The 23,803-nt window shown below is 39.8% G+C and overlaps 2 protein-coding genes across 18 annotated transcripts in view; one reads left to right on the top strand and one right to left on the bottom strand.

The window, feature by feature from the left end:
* Positions 1–9,335, bottom strand: part of synj1 (synaptojanin 1) — a 28,766-nt gene extending 19,431 nt beyond the window's left edge. For 8 of the 16 annotated variants that reach the window (XM_037748021.1, XM_037748027.1, XM_037748026.1 and 5 more), the window contains exons 1-8: positions 9,266–9,335; positions 7,149–7,306; positions 6,853–6,939; positions 6,161–6,428; positions 5,686–5,911; positions 3,693–3,776; positions 3,260–3,337; positions 998–1,059 (exon numbers count right to left, since the gene is read on the bottom strand). In XM_037748021.1, the coding sequence (XP_037603949.1) occupies positions 998–1,059; positions 3,260–3,337; positions 3,693–3,776; positions 5,686–5,911; positions 6,161–6,428; positions 6,853–6,939; positions 7,149–7,272 (929 nt within the window). In that variant the 5' untranslated portion in view covers positions 7,273–7,306; positions 9,266–9,335. The other 8 variants (XM_037748028.1, XM_037748035.1, XM_037748033.1 and 5 more) reach the window with 3 other exon arrangements.
* Positions 9,336–10,685: 1,350 nt separating this feature from the next.
* Positions 10,686–21,166, top strand: slc46a3 (solute carrier family 46 member 3). Of its 2 annotated transcripts, XM_037749270.1 has the most exons (6): positions 10,686–10,813; positions 11,334–11,547; positions 13,399–14,281; positions 15,618–15,701; positions 15,914–16,070; positions 18,289–18,406. In XM_037749270.1, exons 2-6 carry the CDS (start codon positions 11,356–11,358, stop codon positions 18,404–18,406), a joined length of 1,434 nt encoding a protein of 477 aa, XP_037605198.1. In that variant the 5' UTR covers positions 10,686–10,813; positions 11,334–11,355. The 2 variants fall into 2 exon arrangements, with proteins under 2 accessions (XP_037605198.1, XP_037605199.1); XM_037749271.1 differs by lacking the exon at positions 10,686–10,813 and having other exon boundaries at positions 11,356–11,547; positions 18,289–21,166.
* The last annotated feature ends 2,637 nt before the right edge of the window (positions 21,167–23,803 follow it).

Genomic DNA, 23,803 nt, shown 5'->3' with positions numbered 1-23,803 from the left:
AGCAAAGGGAAATTTAAGTTGATATTAATACTGAGCTCAGCTCAGTCCATCCTCTAAAGTCCAAGATATCTAGAAATTAAAGAACCACTGGTGGTCTTCATAGCTTTCCAGCATCATGTTGCTTTAAACTGAGTGAACCCTAGCATGGCTGCTCTGAGACTGACGGTTACAGATAGTTGATAAGGATGGAGCCAGGCACGGTGCTATCAAGGTGTGCCACAGTGATTAGACTGATCATCTTTCCTCGAGAGGGCCTGAGTTTAGGAACAGGCAATCCATCTGGCTTAAGTGTCCACGAGCAAACTAACAACTCTAAGGGTGCTGCTCTGTTGCTAATCCTGCATCTGTAATGTGTCTGTAGACAGGGAAAGCAAAGGACAGATTTGTCCTTCTGTAGAACAAACAAGACAAATGTTGGGATCCGTTTTCGATAAAAATGTGGATGATTCCGCACACATATTCGCCACTGCCCACATGGTCTCCACAATTCACTGCCAGCTAAGACAAAATGAGTTATCAAAGAACCAATCCATAGTTGCAGCATAGCTTTTTGCTCAATCTTTCAACTACTGAGAAGACACAATTGTAATAAAATGATAAGACTAGTCTCTGGATCTGAATGCCATGCATACAGTAAGAAATGTGCAAAAAGTCAAGGAAGTACTTTTGCAAAGAAACTCTCTGCAATAAATATAAAATAAAGGTTATTAAGGTCGACAGCTGATCAAGGGCTACTAATGTGTCCTTTCTGTTCCCTGCAATAAACCGCCCTCTGAGGACACACTTCAATTAACATCTTCTCCTTCAAGAGTCTGGAGAGCTTCTCTCTTTTGTGCTTTGGGCAGAGACTGCAGGAGACATAGTATTATGGTGTCTCTCCTCTGCTCCTCAGAGGAATGGTAATCTGTCGGAAGGCCAGATAAAGCAGCTGAAAACTCCTAGACACACACGCACACACACTTGTGTACACACACACGACACAGAACATTGTAATTACCTTTCGAATGCTGGCGCATTTGCCTCGAATCCCCTTGAGAGTTTGACACGATGAGAGCCGACCTGCAGGTCAGAGACAGCGAGAAAAAAGACAAAAAAGACACAAGTCACTGTGTCCTTTATCAACTTCAAATCACATCCTTTAAAAAAAGGAAAGTTGCGCAAACACACATGTTGCAGATGACCAGAAAACCTGGTGGTGAAGAATGGAGTTGGGGTAGAAACTTTGGATGACATTTGAACAGAAACAAGACCGTTATAGTGGAAAAAGAGAATGACATAGGACAACGGCGACACATGGTCAGCATGGGGAGATTTGTTCGAAGAGACGAAGACACTGAGCAGCAGACGTTGCCCGCCACCTTTATTGGAACTTTCAATACATGTTTTCTTTTGCCTCTCTGCTTGCTTTTTGTTTCACTACAGCTGCTATATACAGTATTGTGTCATTTTGAGAGCATACTGGTGATGACTGAGAAACACCAAAGAGCCTTACAGAGAAGTAAAGGTAAGCATGACCACACATGAGCATGACCCTTGCACAGCGGCTGTTCCACCGAAAATCTACTCACTCTGCACTGCAGGTTCTTACTTGTTCTCTACCCATCTCTGCCTGTGCATGACCATGTCATCAACTAACGTCATCACCCCTCCTGCACCGTTCAATTTCCGCCTCCTCTTTTTTCCTACTGTGGTCACTCAATTCAGATCACAAGCAACATACACACAATGATTATTACGACTACAGTACTGCATTGTCTCCGGGGACATTATCTGCCCGGATATCTGCATGTGCCCATTTTGGCTAGATCTGTGTTTGGCACGCAGGGCTGGACAATTTGCTCCATGCTGCTGCCATTTTGTCACTCCTTCCTCTCTCCACTGTTCAGCAAGCCTATGCTATGCATATTTAATAACTTCCTGAAATGGCATGTGAGGGGACTCAGGTTACAGCTGTACACCTTAAGAGACCAAAACCTCTTCACATCTTACTCCAACTCAACAGATAACACCCGGAGTGTAATCGGTCGCATCAAGTTTTTAAACTTACTTTGATTGTTGTATAATACTAAAAGCATTTAATGTCCACAAGGATGTGTCATGCCACTTACAAGGTTTGTCCTTGACTGTTAGTTGATTATTAATCATAGAAATTCCTCAATCAGTTCATTAGCTATTTGAATTTGTAACTGATTGATTAGATGTTTGAAGTCGTTCAGAAGGATTTCTTGAAATCTAATACTTCCTAGGGTACAAACAGTATTTGTGAATATTATTGTGATGCCACATGTGATCATTTTCCACTAATGACTAATTCCACTGATGACTCTTTCCCCAAAACAACCGTGAAAAATGATTATCTAAGATTTTGTCATCAACCAGGACTCTAACAACTAATCGACTAAGAGGGGGCAGCCCTGCTACCACTTTACTGATTTACATTTTTCCCAGCAGGGTCTTATGACTCTACACTACAAGTATGATTCAGAGGCTAATTCATAACTATTCCTAATGTAAACTAACTGTAGAAAGATCAATAATTCTTCTTCTGGATAAAGCCGAGACTATCCATCCTGCTCAGGGAATGAATTAGAAGAATATGGGAAGGAGAAAGTAAGCCTACAAAGCCACAACCAGTAGAAGGGTCTATGAGCTAAAACAGTGCTTTAAAAGAAGGAAGACTACAGTTCTGTCTGAAAACAAACCCCAGCCCACCACCCTGTGTTTTGACCAAACCATAGACCTTGTGGACTGAATAGGTGGCAAATATGGTCTTGGCTTCTCTTAGATTTAGCAGCTCATTCTTCCATATTATCAGTTAACACCTATCCAGTTTCCTGGGGAATATCAGACTAGGTGAAAGGGAAGTGGTTAGAGGATGTTTTCAGACCAGGCTCTCACCTGACCAAAGAAGTCTGGGAGCTGAGGGAAACAGAAAAATGCCCTTTACCAACCACTGTATCTATCATTAACCTCCCCCACGTCTGATCTAATCCAGTCTGTGCAATGTCAGGACAAGGGCAGGAGCATTCAAGTGATGTTGTTTATGGTGTGCATTTAATGGGTGATCATAGTTCCTGCTGTAAATCTCCAAAATGCAATATCCTGGGCAGATACTTTACTTTATATGGGACCTGGATAAATGTTCCATAATGGGATTGCCTTAGTTTTCACCCCTATCCTTTGGCATTGCACAGAGAAAGCCCTATCTGCAGTATCAAAGCGCCAGCACCAGCAACAGCCAAAAAAGTAAAGGTTATACCAGGTGAGGGTTCTCATCCATCCCATTATGGCGCCGATTCTCATTCAGGTGCAACAAAACACCCTTTAAGGACTTTTTCTGAACACAGCATGGACAAAATGTGTTAAAACTGGGATAAAGGTACCCAGTGTAATTACAAGGAGATGTTTCACTCCCCCAAATAATGCCAATGTTTTTTAATGAAAGTGTCTTTTCCTTGTTTTGCAAGAGCTCCATGTAGGGTTCATCAGAGTTCAGTGCTTACACTTACACTGTGCAATCAGCTAAGACTGAGTAAACCTTATCTACAACTGCAGTATTTACAAAATGGGCAGGACTACTACACAAACACGAGGGCTGCTTTATGATTTTCATATAATGTGGCTAAATATATGAAAACCTCACAATCACGATTCTAGGCTGAGCTTTATAGGAGAGTTTTAGTTTCCATTACCTGGATTCCTGGCTGTTCCCAGAAAAGAGGAATGGACCCACGGATCTGTATGAAGGATGAGACTTTGTCATCCAGGAAAATAACCTGTTGAAAACCAGAGCAAAGTTTGGTTAAGTTCATTTGCAATGTGACAAGACACTGTATTAAAAACACATTTATAAAACCAAAAGTATAGGAGGATAAAAAGAACAAAAATGGAAAGTAATATAGCTTTTATAAACTGTTAAAACGATAGGGAACTAACAACAAAACATTCATTATTCTATGACTGTACAATGCACAGAGGGAAATGACGTCACTGTATTTCTAATAGACAATACCAGTGTGTCTGTGGACACTTTGTCAGGATACAATGGAAATGTAAAGGAGAGATCATGTCATATGTAGAGGGGTTAAATTTTTTGGTGCTGTGCTAACGGCACATTTTGTAGGCCCAAATCATTAATCAGCATGACCAAAAGCTGTCAACACTACAGAGGCTGTGGCAACACCTGACAATACAATATAATCCAACACAAAAACCTTGCAATTACCAGTACACATATGAAGCTTCAGACTTTGACCTTGTTGAATGACCTCTTTGGTAATTTTTGAGGCAGCAAATATTGGTGTAGTTGTGCTGCATTGAACTGTATTATTATTATTAGGGCTGTCAAAGTTAACGTGATAATAACGCGTTAGCACAACTTGCAATTTTTAGGTTGATGCGGGATCAGTTTTAAAGCTAGTTAAGATACTGGCATCTTATGGAACTAGAAAACATAAGGGATCCATTGGTACCAACCATGTCATACTAACTTGTTGAGAAGGAGGCTAAATAATGCTCCAAACTTACGCTATTATAATAATTAATAAAAATTTTGGAGAGGAATAACTGGCATGGCCATTTTGAAACAGGTCTATTGACCTCTGACCTCAAGATATGTGAATGTAAATGGGTTCTATGGGTACCCACAAGTCTCCCCTTTACAGGCATGCCCACTTTATGATAATCACATGCAGTTTGGGGCAAGTCATAGTCAAGTCAGCACACTGACACACTGACAGCTGTTGTTGCCTGTTGGGCTTGAGTTTGCCATGTTATGATGTGAGCATATTAATTTATGCTAAATGCAGTACCAGTGAGGGTTTCTGGACAATATTTGTCATTGTTTTGTGTTGTTGATCGATTTCCAATAATAAATATATACATACATTTGCATAAAGCAAGCATATTTGCCCACTCCCATGTTAATAAGAGTATTAAATACTTGACAAATCTCCCGTTAAGGAACATATCGAACAGATAAAAAATGTGTGATTAATATGCGATTAACTATGGACAATCATGAATAAGAAATCATCATAAATATTTTAATCAATTGACAGCCCTAATTATTAGTGTAGTGTTCTGCAGTTATTCTGTCCAACCTATAGCTTCATGTTTGTTTTCTGAAACAGGAACTATAAAAACGGGAAATGCAAATCCAGTCATTTTCCACAATGAAGAGCTGAGAAGTGAGCTTGCATTTTCAAATTTTCTACTGACAATGTGTTGACTCAGCAATAAAAGTAAAATACTGACTGGACTGAATTTGACTCAATAAGGAAGTTAAACTACTGCAGAGTCAAAGGCTTCAGACTGGAGCTTGACCAATAAATCAGTATGCTGATATGTCGTCAACATCATAAACACCGTCCTGCTGGTTTTCCTGCTAGGTTTTAATGTCACCTATGTATCTATAGCCTAATTATTACTGTTGAATAATTTAATTCTACAGTGACAGCGTATAGTGCTGGAGCAACAGTGTTTCCCTACAAGGGTGCACTAGGTTTGCTCCTCAACAGTCAATAGATAACCAGTGTTTAAACAGACTGTATTAACCAAGGTCATGTGACCATGCACAGAGCATATAGAAACTGATGCAACTATGGTATCAAACAGATTTTTGATCAGCAGCTTTCATCATAACAAGAAGAAAAATTCAATAAAACTGTCAAACATCTGAGTCACCTGTTCAGTCTCCACAAAATTGGCCACCTGTCCGTCGTCATTCGTTCCTCGGACGTTGAATCGCGTGCCGGCTCGCTCTGAGCTGAGGCGGGAGAAAATGCAGGCCTTGGCCTGTTTGTGCCCTGCATAGATCGTCCTGATCTCCACACCGCCACACATCAGCCTCAACAGCCAGTCGTCACAGTTTACGCCGTAGTGTTTCAGGTGCAGGTGCAGAGATTGGTTCCTATTGATGAATCGAGACAGACACAACAGTAAACCCACAGACAAATTCAGTGTGAACAGGGAATTTTCACACCTTAGTTGCAAATCACACAGCCCCCATATCACATATTCAGAAGAAACTAATTTCAACAGGAAGACTGTGCAGAATGCAGAACACATACTTGGTTCATATATCTACTACTTCAGAGATTGTTACAAGCCAAATACCTGCCTACTATTCTCCGGAACAGCAATTATTTCACGAGCTTACCAAAAGAAGCGGTTATCTGTAGTGTCCTCTAGGATCCTGCGATGTGCATTGAGACTCAAGTCCATGCTGGCTCCAGTGGGAGACCAGGCAAAGTAGAAGTGTCCTGAGTTCAGAACCTTTCTCACTTCAGAGATCCGGTCCTCATCTCCTGGATCATTCTTCAGCGATATAAAGTCTGTCTGTGTGACTCTGAACACCTCCGAATCCTGCACCTTCCCCACGGAGCTGCATCCTGTCACAACCACCAGACTGTGGAGCATGGAGTCACCTGCAGAAGTAAAGTGGAGTATGGCAAAAAAGAAAGGGACATAAGTAGGAAAACATTGGTGGATTGTAAAGAAAAAGCAAGCAGTATGTTGATAGATATGAAGCACAATAAAATATTAAGCATTAGGAGACTGGACAAGAAATGGTTAATTAAACTTTGGTGTCACGCCTTTAAAGGAAATCAAATCTCAGCCATCAATAAAACTGAGCTTTAATCTTTTACGCGGCTTTTTCCTTGTTGTGATGACAAGAGCCTTCAAGGTCATGTAGAGGGCAGGAGAAAGCAGCTTATGAGTAAGCAGCAACAGGACTACAAACTGAGGGCCTTCACAGTCACACAAGAACCTGGGACCACAATCTGGACTGAATCCAGGAAATTTTGGCAACAAAAAGCAATGAATTGAGAAGATGTGTCTGTAGCTTACCCAGGTTGAGCCGGAGGACGCCCAGGATGCCATAGGCATCAACAATCTTGGCGTATGAGTTTTTAATGGCCTCCTTCTCGGCCGCCGCTAGAAGACAAACAACAATGTAGGAAAATATTGGTAGTGCTCTCCTTTGAGGTCAATGTAGCCGTATAATACAAAATCACATCCATCATTTGATAATCAATAATATGTCCCTTATAGCTGTATTTCCCTTGTATCATTCTTATTTGGGGCAAGATTTTAGACTATTTAAAGCATCTCTTATCACAGTGCAATCAAACAAAATGTCTTACACAGAACGGCAACAGCCCCTGATTCAAACATGAGGCATTCTTCCCGGGTCCTAGTTTCCACTATGACACTGTACGGGGGTGGGTCCAGCTTGTGGTAAATGCGATATCCCTTGCTGAAGGCCATTGTTGATCCAAGATGAAAAAACCTACGTTATTACCTGGAAAACAAAGAGAATGAATGACAGCATATTAGATAAGATTAGGGCTGTCCCGTATACCATTTTTTGGGCTTCGAAGCTTCATGAGAAATATTCGAAGGTATTCAAAGCTTCGCGGTGCAGCGCGGCGCATCAGGCTACCTCTACACACAACAAACAGCAATATCCGTCTGAGAATAACTAATATTAATTAATGTTGAATATGAATAATGAATAATGTTGTGGAATTACTCCTTATTGCATTGGTCAGCCCTAGATAAGAGACTCTCCAGATCAGACACAACATCTGTAATTTGATGGCTACTAGAGTGGATGATGGTCTATTGATTATTGATAAGATAAGATAAGATACGATGAGATAAGATATTCCTTTATTAGTCCCGCAGTGGGAAAATTTGCAGTGTACAGCAGCAAGGGGGTTAGTGCAAAAAACAAGATGCATCAGCTAACACAGTAAAAAAAAAAAAAGAGCTAAACAAAGTGTAACAAAATAGGAACCATTTAAATAGAAGGAAGTATAAAAATAGGAGCAGTATATACAGTATTGACAATAAACAGACTATTAACAAAATTGCACACGTGGAAAATGATATTGCACAGTGAGAATTAATGAAATATGGATGGAGAGGAGGTGACCTGTGATATGACCAAGATATCCCTTTGCTTTTTAGGAAGTTTTGTTAAAAATGCAGTTATTATATGTGTTAAATTATTTTTTTTAACTGAACCAAGTATTATGATGTATCAAAAACTAAATATAAATAATTGTACACCACTCTGACCGGGAGAAAAATACAATTGTGGGGTTTAAATCTTTGACATTTTAATTTACACATACTTATATATAACAAAATAAAAAAAAACAAAGCATTTGAATACTGATTTTGAGGTTGATTACCATGGCAATGGTCGAAGCTTTGAAGCATTTGGGTCAGCCCTAGATAAAAGACTCTCCAGATCAGACACATCTGTAATTTGATGTCTACTAGAGTGATGATGGTCTAGTGATTATTGATGGAGAGGAGGTGACCTGTGATATGACCAAGACATCCCATTGCTTTTTAGGAAGCTTTGTTAAAAATGCAGTTATTATATGTATTACATTTGGTGTAGCTAACGTTGTAACTGAACCAAGTATTATGATGTATCAAAAACTAAATATAAATAATTGTAATACAATTCTGGGGTTTAAATCTTTGACATTTTAATTTACACATTGCTGTTTTTTTTATTATATGTACTGCCCTTTGAGGCAAGACTCGTGATATTGGGCTATAATAAACTTTGACTTGATTTAATATACATATTATGGAAATCAATCGCATTATTTGGCAACATCACATACATATGTTGCGTGATCGGGGAAAAACTTTCATTGCGAAATCAGAACATACAAATCAAATACGGAAACACAACTAAAGGCCCAAACACATGAGAAACTAATCTTTTAAACTGAATATATGGCAGGTAGCTGGAGATTATGAGCAGCAGCAGGAACACTGTGAATGTTAGGCCGAGGGGGACTGAAATCTCCTCCATCCATCCTGACACACGGACAGTCACGACTTTAGTATGTAGCTCACTGCAGCAGGAGAAGCTAACGCTAACGGTTACCATGACAGCTAGCTTTAAAGCTACATGTTTGAGAGGTGAGAAACCAAACTATGATAACGAGATAAAGCTGTCTGTTACCTCTCTAATGCTAGGTGGTGACGTTAGCTAAGTTAGCTACATTAATCACAGTGGTAGCTATGATACGGTAGCTACGGTATTGTGGTGGTGGTACTACCTGCACGTCCGGGATGATAAACTCACATTTACGGTACATACATTTGAGCAGACTCGGTCGTGTAAAACATAAAGCTTGTTGTTAAACTGGTGCATACGTTTTAATTTCGGCTTACTTTTGTAGGTTTTATTTAAATGACACAGAGGAAAGGACTAAGGATTTCGCCTTACCGTCGGTCTGCCCCCGCCGGGTTGTTATACTCCGCTGTCACAACAAAATCCTTCCCCCGGTGTGTTGGCTAGGGATGTGTCATCACGAACGAGCCGGCTCTTTGAACCGGCTCTTTTAAGTGAACGATAATGGTACGTGTCCAGAGGGGCGTTTTTTATCGCGAGGGGACGCGACGCTTCCCAACATTGGTCGCTTGGTGGGCGTGTCGCTAGGACAGGCTGTCCCTACCTGATGGACGAACGCTTTCCCTCCTTTGGCTGCTGCTCCCAGCTTTCAAACCGGAAACAGTATGGAGGCTCGTTTGGAAACTTTCTTCTCTTATTTCATGAAAATAGTTCACCGAAATGTGTTTCTGAAAACATCTGAGGCGAGAAATAAGCCATGCAGTTGCTGAATCTGTCTTTATTTTGGATCGACAATTTTTATTTTAAAAGATTCTTGGGAGTTTCGAGAGGCGGCGAGTCGCGTCGGAAGCCCGTGATTTGCATAAAGTAGACGAGCCCTCAACTTTATGCAAATAAGGAGCGGGCGCCGTGACGCTCCGTTTCTCGAATCGTGACGCCACGCTACCAGAAGGCATTGCACGGTTGCTTACATAGACAATGAATGGGAAGCGTGAAAAGGACGGAACCCTATGGACAGGTACCATGACTGTGACTGAATGTTGTGTTAATGACGTCCGTGCGACCAATCAGGTGATTACACACAAGGATCATACCATCAATCAGGGAGGGGGCGGATGTGTGGCGCGCTGACGGTCCACAGGTACAGAGCAGGAGGGAGAGGAGGAGAGAAAGAGAGAGAGGAGTGCAGTGCACGAATAGCAGACGAGATGAGTGAAGTCTGAAACGAAGCAGCATGTAAAATTATGGTATTCTGGAAATTACAAGGTTTAGTATAATAAAATTTAATAATTTAAGTGATATATGTGCACACATACTAATCATAGGTCAAAACAGTGCTAAATTTGGCTGAATTATAAAAAGGCAGAAGTGGTGAAATGAAGAGCCGTTTGGGAGCCGAAAGAGCCGGCTCTTCTTGGTGAGCTGAGCTCAAATGATCTGGCTCACTAAAAAGAGCCGGAATTCCCATCACTAGTGTGTTTGCAAAATGGTACATTCCGACGCAAAGCACGTCTATCGTTACGTTACCGTAAATACCTAAAATGGTAGCAGGTGCTTTTGTATCGTTTTGTATAAGGACGCATTTAGAGTACGTAAATTAAAAAAACAAATAAATCAATTTAACGATCCTTTGAGGTATTTCAAACACACGTTATTATGCAATAAAGAGCCTGTTTCAGGAAGTCACAAAATGTTCTCGTCCGATTTTCCATGACTGACAGTTCCGCTTATCCAATGAGCGCAGCCTTGAAAGACTGCTGTCCAATCGTATGAGGGCGAGGGGGCGGGACTTCGGTGTGTTTCATAATAATAACGCCGTGCACTTCTCTATAAAACTACAGCTGACCGACCCAGGCTCCAGACAGAAGGTCTTGCAGGGGTTAATTGTTGGATTAAAACATGATCCAAGCGACTATCTAAGAGGTAAGATATATTTACAGCATGTTCTTCTCAACATCTTATAAGAAGGTAAAGGCTGTTGTTGTTGTTTTCCATATTGTGTGCTGTATAGACATTGACCTACAGCTGCTCATCCTGCAGTATTGACAGGAATAAAACAAATTGTACATTACAGGGTTACTATTATCTCATGTTATGTTTGTTAGATACTGTTGGATCAATAATGTAGTGCAAACTCTCTCATCGATGATCCTCAGAAACAACCGAACAGATATTATCTGAACTTCCACGTAGACTCTGATGTCTTATGACTTGAATCAGTCTGTGCTATTAATGAAGAATACTGTGGATGTCATTAGCCTGCCTGCACACTGAACTTGAAGTGTTGAAAGTTGCAATTTACATATAATCTTTATTGAAGTTAGTTACTTTTTAAAAAAAACTGTTGTACCAGGTGTACCTCACCTGTTTCTTCTGTTTACCTTATTATCTGTGTATCCTGTTAATCTCTAAATGTGTTATTTTCATCTCTCTTTTTTTTCAGGGAATATTGCAGTCCCTTCAAAATGAAGGGCCTTTTCCTCGTGGAGCCTGTGGTTGCACTGTACGCTTTCTCCAGTTTTCTCATCTATCCTCTTGTGCAGCAGTATGTGTACCGGAGGCTCTGGCAGGAGCTGACAAACACCACATATCCCATCTCTGACAATGCCTCCAGATGTGCGGAGAACATCAGCAGCAACCATTCCAGCTACCATAAGGTTAGTCACTAATCACTGGATGTGAGAGAGCATGAATTTAAAGAACTTTAAGGTAGAAGGATTATTCTCAATTACCAATATTTAGAACAAGTTTTTTTTTTTTCCTCTTCCACTTGAAGCATGCTAAGAATTAATACACTCATATTACCTTCTCCAGTATCCACCTGTGTAACAGTATGACAAGTATTGAAATATTGTAATGACATCAATACTATTACTACTATATTATTTGAGAACTATATTTACACAGACTTTAGAGACAGGGGAAAAAATGCTTCTGCTCTTCCTTGTGTTTTCTGCCTCCTTTATTGTTAGGCATGTAACGATGACTCAGTCATGTGAGGTTTTCTTTGTGTTGATAAAAAAGTAGGGCTGTCAATTGATTAAAATATTGAATCGCGATTAATCGCATGATTGTCCATAGTTAATCGCAAATGAATCACACATTTTTTATCTGTACCTTAAAGGGAGATTTGTCAGGTATTTAATACTCTTATCAACATGGGAGTGGGCAAATATGCTTGCTTTATGCAAATGTATGTATTTATTACTGTAAATCAATTAATAACACAAAACAATGACAAATATGGTCCAGAAACCCTCACAGGTACTGCATTTAGCATAATGTAATATGCACAAATTATAACATGGCAAACTGCAGCCCAACAGGCAACAACAGCTGTCAGTGTGTCAGTGTGCTGACTTGACTATGACTTGCCCCAAACTGCATGTGATTATCATAAAGTGGGCATGTCTGTAAAGGGGAGACTCGTGGGTACCCATAGAACCCATTTTTATTCACATATCTTGAGGTCAGAGGGTCAAGGGACCCCTTTGGAAATGGCCATGACAGTTTTTCCTCACCAAAATTTAGTGTAAGTTTGGAGCGTTATTTAGCCTCCTTCGTGACACGCTAGTATGACATGGTTGGTACCACTGGATTCCTTAGGTTTTCTAGTTTCATATGATACCAGCATCTTCACTGGCTTTAAAACTGAGCCAACTACAACCTAAAAATCACAAGTTGTGTTAATACATTAAAGAAATGAGTGGCGTTAAAACAAATTTGCCTTAACGCGTTACGTAACTTTGACAGCCCTAATATAAAGAAATGTCTTACTGACAGAAAAAATGTTGGGCTTCCTAAAGTAACCTGGAGCTCAATAAACAATAATGCTCTGTGCATAGGTGCAGTCTGTTCATCCACAACTACAGTTTATATCAGTGTCTGTGTTCAACCTTAACTGTCATGTCATAAGTTTTCCTATGAACATTTCTGATCCTCTCTTGCAACACAGCTCAGGTTAAAAGAACAGATTCAGCTACTGAGCCGTGAATTGATAACAAGGGAGACCTGTGACTAAAGTTTATCGTTCTGAACTCGTACAGACACTGACTGACCTGCTGTAGTAGTTTGCTAAAGAGTGAGTCTGCAGTACACCAAAGCATACTGCATTATAAGAAGGATTTAGAAGAAAAATTCTTCTGCAAAAAGTGTCAGTAACGTTGTAATTATAGAGGAATAATGAAACACGACAAGGAAGTGAGAACAAACACATTGATCCGGAAAAGCTTGTTTTTGTCTGAAAACACTTCTGCACCTGTTACCCTGTAGAAAGCTTTGTTTCCTTTTAGCCCTTAATAACCTCACATGATGCGCCAATTCTGTGTTGGTCTCATGACATTGGATTGTCACTATCTCTGTTTAACTTGTCTTTCATTTTGTAGGCTAGTTGCCAACTTGAGAGCGGCTATTTTGCCTTCTCAGGCCTGCTATTACAAGTTGAATGCCAGTGCCAGACCATACATGATTTTCCGACTTAATCATGCTCTTTCTTTCTGTGTTTCCAGGAGGTACAGAGACAGGCATCTCTCTTCTCCCTTTACACGGAGCTCTTCTCCACAATCCCCTCTTTGGTCGTCACCTTCATGCTCGTGGCCTACAGTGACCGGGGAGGACGCAAGATCACGATCATCATGCCTTTGATCGGCTCGTTGATCTACACGCTGTCTTTCCTGACGGTCTCCTACTTTGAGCTCAACGTCTACTTGCTCATCGGCTCCTCGCTGCTCAGCTCTCTGTTCGGCGGCTTGGGCACATTTCTGGGGGGCTGCTTCGCCTACATAGCCGACCTGTGCGAGGACGGTCGTCAGAAGACGCTACGCATGGCCGGAGTGGACATGATGATTGGCCTGCTGTCTGGGGTGGCTTCAATATCGACAGGCTACTTTTTGAGAGCTGCGGGCTTTAACTGGCCTTTCCTGACCTCTGCGATGTGTCAGTGTTTGGTCCTGCTCTACGCAATATTCATCCTAGAAGAGACTGTGAAGAAGGCTCCTGATGATGCTGTTCTTTTAGACGGGTCTCCTCAGTGCTCAGCCTTTAAACAGATGATCTACGGGTCCTACAACATGTTTGCAGGGGCCAACCGAAGGACTAAAACTGTCCTGGTCCTCCTGATGCTCATCTTCTGCAGCTTCTCCTTCGCCTACGTGGGTGGGATCTCCCTGATTACGCTGTACGAGCTGAATGCGCCACTGTGCTGGACTGAGATTTTGATTGGCTACGGCTCGGCGCTGTCCACCACCGTGTTCCTGGTCAGTTTTATTGGAGTGTCGGCGCTCACGTACTGCGGTGTGCCACTGCTGCTCATCGTCATGATGGGGATCCTGTCCGTCATGTCAGGCATGGTCCTGCTGGCGTTTGCTAAGACCACTCTACTGATGTTTATAGGTGAGGAGAAATCATCATAACAACTGTGTGGCCTAAACAGATAATGTACAATATCTTACGATCTCCTGTTTAGTGAAGAAAAAAATCTCCAAAGCCATGGTCAAGTATGTGCAGAAGCGGAATTAAAACCAGCACCTGGTTTTGTTTTAGTTTGCCCTGTTTTAAGAGAAGTTCAGTGATGTTAATATTAATGAATAGATTGATGAGGACAGTGGAGCATTATTATATATTCAAATGTTTTTATTTGTTTCATTTACACATTATACACTATGTCAACATCTGCACCCACCCACCCACACCCCTGGGAGACTGGCCAACACAACAAACAAAAAAAAATAAAAAAAATAATAATAATAATAGTAATAGTAGCAAATATTGTAAATAATATACATTAAAAAAGGAAAGAAAAAAGAACAAAAACTCACATAGTAAAATAAATAGCTAAAAATAGAGATTCTCCAATGATTCTATAAAGTTATGGTTGTCTGTCAGACAGGCAGTTATATTTCTCGTAGTGTAGACATTATGATAGTAGTAGTCCAGGAATGGTTTCCATACTTTTTGGAATTTATTAACCGAGCCCTGAGTGTTATATCTGATATTTTCCAGCTTCAAATGAAAAATTACCTCTTCAACCCAGCAGCTATGTAAAAGGGGGGAGTTAAACTTCCAATTATATGGAATGAGACGTCTTGTTAAAAGTAGCTAGAAAGCCACATTATGGGCCTGAGATCGGGAGAGATTCAGATCTCTATGAGCGACGCTAGAAAATCTGCCAGACTTACAGTGGAACATTTCACTTGTATGTCAGATATTGTAAATTGTGTTGTGAAATTATTCCCAGGATTTAGTTTAATAACTAACTAATATGTCTTTGTATTGCTAACCATCACATATGTAAGAAAATGTTAATATCTCTGTTTATGTAGCCCTTTTCCAATATATTACATGTAACTCAAAGTGCTGAGCATTTAAAAAAAAAAAAAAAAAAAAAAGTTGTAAAAAGACAGGACATATCATATTAAAGATAACACACATTTTAGCTTCAGAAAATAAATGGGAATGGCTCACGGAAAGGTAATATCAAACAGAAAATAAACAAACATAACAGGCTGGTTGCACAGGTTACTGATTAACAGAAGATTCTACCTTTCATACCGCCTTTAGAAGGTGTAGATATGTTACCTTATCTTGTGTATTTTATGAGATTATTGCATTGTAAGCAGATAAAACAATATAATTATGAAATATTATCACTGCATTGTTTGTTTAGATTATCACTATAGTCCCTGCATTATGATGCATAATATAACGTCTGTCTTCTGTTATTTTACAGTGAGGGTGCCGATGCTTCTGTCTATCATGCCTTTCCCCGTCCTGCGCTCCATGATATCAAAGATCATCTCAAAATCGGAGCAGGGTGAGTGGGTTCAGGGCTTTTTTGCAGGAGCCACAGAGCCGTGACTGTGTGTTTGTAGAGTCAGAGTCCATTGAAGAGTTGCCCGTCCCAGCAGCTTCACTTGAAAACAAAGCACTCCAAGTTTCTGTTCCTTTAGAGCAAAGGGGAATCAGTGAATCACTTCTTTAGACTTGTTTTTCTTCTTTCCTGAGTGTGTTGTGTTGTTTTTGCAGGAGCCCTGTTTGCCTCTCTGTCCTTCCTGGAGAGTTTAACTAGCAACGTATCGAGCGCAGTCTTCAGCAGCGTCTACGCTGCTACGGTGGCATGGTATCCTGGCTTCAGCTTCCTGTTGTCTGCAGGACTCTGTGTCATCCCTCTGATTGTCCTGGGGTAAGTTTATCATGTTGCCAGATAGAGTAGATAACACAACATTGTACCGGCGCTTTTTTTGCACGTTTTACAACAAAAAGCAAATCATACATTTCCAAACTTGACAAGGTGTTCAGAGAGTATTCTACCTAAAGTCATTTATTCACTCTACAATAAAAACAGAGAAGTTTATGCAGTGTACAGTAGATATGCTTCATGTGTAGAGCTGTACTCTGTGGATTGAGTTGCATCACAAACACCTTTTTTCTGCCTGTTTTGCTTGACTAGAAAAAGAGAAATACTTCCTTGTTTGGGTGCCCAGTAAACAAGAAAACTCAGTTCCTCATTCATCGCATACAACTTCCCCTCACCAAACCTCATATAGATATATATAAATCTCAGACATGTACATTATGTCTTTTCTTTTCTATTTTGACTCATGCGCCATCAACATCGATGCTGCCTTGTTATATATAAATGGAGGCCATAAAAGGATCTGTGTGGTACACTGCGTTCTTCTAATATTTGTACTGTTACACTGAGTTGGCAAAGTAGAGCTGCTGAGTCAGTGTGGGTGGTGCAGCGTGAAACATGAAACTCCTTGAGTGAATCCATCTCTGTCACATGCACTGCTTCTTCTCTTACATGGTGAGTAGTTATAGAATAACAAAACCACTGGATCAGCAGTCTCTGTCTAACAGCCAAGGGCAGCATGGGCTCCATTTTTTTTTCAGTGGTAGTGGGTCATGTACAGTAGTGTTACAGAAACAGTGTGTAACATTTCAGGGGATCCATTAGCAGAAATGAATATAATATTCATAACTATGTTTTCTCACTGATCCCCCTAGAAATGCATCTTATATTTTTTATAATAACGCAGAACTAATCATTTATTGTAATGATGAATAATATTGACCTTGTAGCGTCTTCTTATTGATAGAATAAGAAACCAACAAGATAAGAAGAGAGATTTGTGGTCTTTATATTTACTTAGGCCTATAGCCTAATAACATCGGACACTCTGACAGGTGTTTGTTGTGAAGTGAGGAGGTATTGTATAGATAACTCCTCATTTCATAAATAGAAAACAGGGCATCTGACAAAAGTTCAGCTCAAAACGTCACGCTGCGCAGCGCTACGTCACTTGCGGCCAATTAGTTAATTCCGATAGAAAACAATGCAATCAAACTGATTTTGTCACTGACGCTTGCTTGCGTCGCATTCTGTTTGGAGGGTGTAATATATATAAGCTAAATACATCCCAATACATTAGACCTCTCTGCGTTGTACAAAATACATTCCTTCTAGGTTTGTTTTTCAGAACCCCCAACCCTTAAAGTTCAAACTGCGCCTCTGCCGCCATGTTGCTCCGCCATGTTTCTACTGTAGCCCAGAACGGTAACGTGAGCCGCAGAGTGCAAAACCGCGGTACCGCCAGCCGCCGTCTGCCTTCCGTTGCTCCTAAAGTAGTGTTATTATGGTAAGGATGACCTCTGAGCGAGGCAAACGGCATTACCACAGTTTTGCACTTGGCGACTCACGTTACCGCAGTCTTGGAAAGTGAGGAGTGAGCGGAGGGGTACTCAGTTGGTTGCAATCTGCAACCACACCACTAGATGTTGCCAAATCCTGCACACTGCACCTTTTAAGCCTGATACTAGTGCGCTCCTTTTGGTTTATGTCTTGTTGTAACATTGGAAAATCAGTGACTTTGTTAGGTGAAAACGTGTGTTGGAAATGTCTCTTAGGCAAGAATCAAACAAAAGCTCCAAAGCAAGTGTTATCGTGCAACGTTTGTTCTCACACAGATCTTCGTCAGGCATTATCAAGTCACCATCAGAAAGCAGAGGAAGCAATATATAGACACAAACACATACATCACTCAGGTGATTGTGATCTGCCCCTATTGAGAGATAATCTACTCTCAAGTTGGCAGAGCTGAACAATGCTGTCTGAATAATAACATCAAAAAGAGTCAAATATATATCATAAATCATCTGAAAAAAACAATTATCCTAGAAACCACTATACAGGAAAAATACATAGAAAAAGTAGAAAAAATTAAAAATAGTAGAACAATAATAGTAGAAAATGTCTCTTACTCAGGCAAGCTGGTGCATGTGTGCAAAGAGAAGCAATGTTGAGAAGACAGTTGTCCGGTTCAGTTGGAATTGGTCGAGACAATGCAATGCATCCCATGTTTTCCTACTTTTCTTATGCCTGTTTTTACACATTTCAGGGTGGTGGGTCTGATAGGGGTGGATGTTGGCGAAGAGGTCACAAAGCCAGAGTCGGTCTTCTCAGGGGAGGAGGATCTTGTTGAAGATTACAGCGACAACCATCCTATTCTTAGCTGAGCCAAAACCTCACCAGCACTTTGTTCATTTTTTCCTTTGGTGATTTTTTTCTACGACACTTTTTCCAAACGTACCTCAGTGACTCAAGTTAATAAAGCAGGTTACAGATTCATCTCTTGTGCTACTGAACTTGAATATTATGACGATATAACAGGGAGTTGTAGGTGTTTTACGAGAACATTGTTGGATTAGAAATATGTCAAGATGGCAGCCAAAGCAGAATATAAAGCAGGGATTGGATGTTAAGTGACGTGCATACCATCTAACAGGTCTTCCATGAAGAATGGTAAGAATCCTCACACATTATTTGTACCTCCAAATGGCCTGACTGACGAGGATTTTATGTGTTTTCAAACAGTTTTCCAGTGTGATATGAGTTGCAAAATATTTTATTTTTTCCAGTGTGATTTAATTCAGATCTGTCCTATCATTTGTTTCTCCTTTTAAGTGCAATGTTAGTTCATGCCTTTACAAAGAGCTCCACTGGCACCAAAATATGCAACACAACTTTGATAATTTTTTTCCACCAAACCTACAATAAGTGGTGTAAAAGTAAGCAAATATTATAGTATACATGTGAATGTATAAAGATAACCCTCAGAGGGAGGAAGGGGTTTTTTAAAGGAACAAGGAATCAGTGCTTTTTAAGAAATAATGGACTGTTTACAACGAAACATTTTATGGTTGTCCTCCAACCTTAATATTTGGTGACCTAAAAGGGATGATGAGGAAGAAAAAGATCATTATGATGGGAAAATCATATATATTTAAGACTACAAAAAGACAAAAAATAAACATTTATCAGTGGGTTATCTAAGTATCTGCTAATCTAAACCAGGATGAAGATTGGAGTGAAATATAACTATAATCAAATGGGTCGGCAATATGCTATTTACCCTTAACTGTTGCTCTTAGCATTGTAGGTATGGTTTTAAGTGGACCACCCGGGGGTACACACCTGAGTGTCGTCGTTTTTGTGACTCAATCCCAAATGTTGTATCATAGAAGTATAATTGGACACGCAGGGATGTAGGAAGTGTTTTCTTTTTCTGCTTTTTTGGGGAGTTTATTTCAAAAGTGCAAATAATCTAACAAAATGACAAATGTTTTGTTTTTCACCTGTGGTTTCTAACATAATTTTCCCTTTACTGTGTATGTTCATGTCTTTGTGTAAATACAATTTAAAAAATAAAATAAAGGAAATGTTTATAGTTCCTCTAACACTGTCCCAAAAAAGACAATCTGTCATGAACATACTCTTTTACCTTTAAGTTTGTAAGGACACATCTTCCTGTTGCTTGCTAAAACCACCACTAATGGAGATTTATGTGGTGTGTCTTCAACAACGATAACTTAACCAAGTATTGGCGAGGACCTTTCCTTTGCAAGAATCAGGAAGATCTTTATCTTGATGGAAACTAATTCGAAATCCAGTCAATAAAAATATGCAGATTTTATTATCATGAACTGCATGTGATTATCATAAAGTGGGCATGTCTGTAAAGGGGAGACTCGTGGGTACCCATAGAACCCATTTTCATTCACATATCTTGAGGTCAGAGGTCAAGGGACCCCTATGAAAATGGCCATGACAGTTTTTCCTCGCCAACATTTAGCGTAAGTTTGGAGCGTTATTTATCCATCATGGTCTGTACCAATGGATTCCTTAGGTTTTTCTAGTTTCATGTGATACCAGAATCTTGCAACACAGCTCAGGTTGAAAGAACTGATTCAGCTACTGTGCCGTGAAGTGATAATAAGGGAGACCTGTGACTAAAGTTTACTGATCTGAACTCGTACAGACACTGACTGACATGCTGTAGTAGTTTGCTAAAGAGTGATAATCTTATTAAATCACTTGTGAATTCACAGCAAATAAGTCTGCAGTGCACCAAAGCATACCGCATTATAAGAAGGATTTAGAAGAGTTAAAGTATCAGTAACGTTGTATTTATAGAGGAATAATGAAACACAGCAGAGAAGTGAGAACAAACACATTGATCTGGAAATCTATCTGACACATCTATCTGAAAATAGACACTTCTGCAGCTGTTGCACTGTAGAAAGCTTTGTTTCCTTTTAGCCCTGAATAACCTCATATGATGCACAAATTCTGTGTTGGTCTCATGACATTGGATTGTCACTATCTCTGTTTAACTTGTCTTGTCATTTGTAGGTTGTAGTGGTGGTTTTAGCAAGCAACAGGAAGACGTGTCCATACAAATTTAAAGGTAAGAGAGTATGTTCATGATTGATTATCTTCAATAAAAATATGCAGACTTTGTTATCATGTCTAATATTGGGTTTGGATTGTAAACATTAAAAAAAGAATGCCATTAGGAAATTGAATAAATCTGTAACACTACATTTTACACAAATAATGTTTATAATAAAGTAATTTTCGATCAATTTTGAGGTAAATTTTGAGGTAATTTGGCAGTAATTCCAAAGAAATTTCAAATAGGTTACTTGCTTATTATCACCTAATTACCATGCAATTTGTGGATCTGTAAAATGAAGTGTTACCAATAAAAACAAATAAAACCTTAAATATTATGGTTCAACTTGAATCTTAAATACTAAATACTATATACTATATATATATATCTCACATCATATCATATCATATCTTATATCATATCTTACAGTGCATAGGGTTTTGACTCTTATTTAGATCTGTATGCTGAGTCACAGGACATGTTTTAATAAGTCTGTGTCCAAGGAAAATAATAAACTGTTTGAAATTCCCATGCAGGAACACAACTGTTTAAGTGATGCTGTCTTTTGCATATTGACCACTGGGTGTCACTCTTGGTCCAGACTCACAGGCTCACTGACATGCTGCACCTATAATATCATATACATATAAAGCCCTACATAAGTTGTTGTAGACATGGAAATAAAGAAAAGATCAATCTTTTTTTTAATCCTTTGTGTCGTCTTACAATAAATTAAATTGTTAAAAATTCATAAATGTAGCTTTAAATCTCCTATATGTATTTTTCACGCATTCCAAAGCCTTACAAAGGGACTTTTGACGACTCTAGGCTTACACGGCGTAATGTCATGGTCTGATAACTAGTTAAGAGCTGTCGCCACACAATGCCATGGTCCTCAGTGCAATAAAGGTGTCCTTTTTGAGCTTAATATAAGTCACCCATTGCAATTAATATCGCACAAATTATATTGGTGACCAATTCCTGTTGATTAAAGTGAATCTGGGAAAAAAATCAGTCAGCCCTTTTTCCCACCAATGCGTGCTCGCAACACTTCAGTTTCTAACTCGATACTGTTCCTCATTCGTCTCACACCTCCAAGTTATTGTATTTGATTTTCCTGTACTGAAGTTTCCAAAGCTCCCACCTCCTGTCTTTGTCCTCTGCAGAGAAGGGTCGTCATTGTGCATACATGCATGTCTGTGAAACCTATTTTTTTTAGACTCGCCCTGTCTCCGGGAGAGATGTGAGATTCAAGGAAAAGCATATAAGCGTGCAAACGGTGTGTGTCTTATGGATGATGAATGGACATCAGAAACTCTGGCAGGGATCCCTATCAGATTGCATGTTTAGTTACTGAACCATTGGGTTAGTGTGGAAACAGAGAGGCATGTAAATAATGTCTGCAACCGCAAAAGATGAATGAGATGGCAGCAATGTAATACAATACCCTCATGTGAATCTGCATTGAGTATGCTATATAAGATCATATTAGATGTACACGTGATGCATCACAGTTACGGTTCAGCTCAACTTTAAATTGGGTCGTGGATGTTTCATGATTTACACGGGAGGATGGGAAACCCCCATGAGACTGGAAAGGACAGACACTAGCCTCATAGATGTGGGTCAGTAGGGGCCTGCCTACTACGTTATAAAAGTGAAAGTGAAACTTAAAAGCAACACGTTCTAACACGTAAAACTGAATGAAATGTTACGTTTTGAACACAAACAAAAAAGCTTCTTTAGGTTTAAGGCAACAAAACTACAACTTCTTTAGGCAACAAAAAAAGACTTAAGCGAAACTTAACGTTATTGGTCTCACACTGGATGCAAACTCTGGCCTCCTGGGTGAAGGTACTGTGTTTTGTGTCCCATCAATTGTCCCCAACTGCCACCCCAAATGGAATTTCACACTGTCTATAGGACTACAGTGCATGACTTCCACTTCTGCTCCTGTCATAATTACTATTGTCCCTAGAGGTCGCTGTTGTCCTCTTTTATACATTCTTTCGGTGATTTACCACGTGCAAACCTGTCTCCCACAAAATAACGTTCCCATACAACTAAACTGCATAACCAAATTACGATTTGAGGGAAACGTATTTTAAACAGTTTTAAACATGTGATTAACGTTGTAAATGGAAACAAAACAAAACAAAAACGCAACAAAACTAATTAGTTAGGTTTAGTTAAAAATGTCATGGTTTGTCTTAAAATGACTACGACATTGAAACAAAACAAAAACCAAAATGCACAAAACTACTTAGTTAGGTTTAGGCAACAAAATACTTGGTTAGGCTTAGTAAAAAAAAAATCATAGTTTGGCTTAAAATGACTTAAAACAAACAAAAACGCAAAAAAATGACTACATTTCACACGGGACATGATCACCGGTCTGCTGGGGAAAAGTTCGGCGTTTGTTGGACCTACCTCCCCTCCGGCCGGCCAGTAGTGGACTTTCTTGTTTGTTATACTCGTTATTATTCATTAACGATTATCATTTACGGTCGCTCGTTGTACTACGTCATGTGCTACGGCCTTCTTCAGACTTCCAAAGGTATTTGTGATACGTAAAAGACAAACGTAATGCGCGACAAAATACGTTTCCTTCCGAATGTAATTGAGAATGCAATTAAGTTGTATGGGAACGTCATTTTTAGGAGACAGGGCTGCCATGTGAATAGATGATAAAACCTACTACTTGGCGTAGTAGGCCCCTATTGACCCATATCAGTGGTGCTTATAGCGACTGATAACGCCTATTTAATAGGCTGACAACAATCTAATCGTGTTGACAAACTTAACTAAGCTGGTTCAGTGTGAAAACATGAGGCAGACCTCCTTGCACTTGAGAAATAATATCTTGTTGCTTTTGAACACTGTTGAGGTAGAAACATGACAGTGAAGTTTCCTTTTTTGAAATTTATAATTGGCATGTCAGTTTGAATTGGCTTCATTCGCGGAAACCCAAATGACGTCTGATCATAATGTGCAGTTATTTGATTTCCACCCTCAAGCCTTGAAAACCGTGACTGCCGCTTGATTGTAAGGTAATGTTGACACTGAGTTTGAATTAAGCTCTCGGCGCTGTGGAGGTTACATGAGGGATCATCTGAGGCAGGGCCCGTCTGGCACCACACATGAGGTTTCTGGTTAAATTAGAGATGGAGGTGTGGTG

This window comes from Sebastes umbrosus, chromosome 17, assembly GCF_015220745.1.
Source record: "Sebastes umbrosus isolate fSebUmb1 chromosome 17, fSebUmb1.pri, whole genome shotgun sequence".
Lineage (NCBI taxonomy): Eukaryota > Metazoa > Chordata > Actinopteri > Perciformes > Sebastidae > Sebastes > Sebastes umbrosus.
The sequence above is the reverse complement of the archived record's forward strand: the minus strand, read 5'-3'. Positions and strand labels throughout refer to the sequence as shown.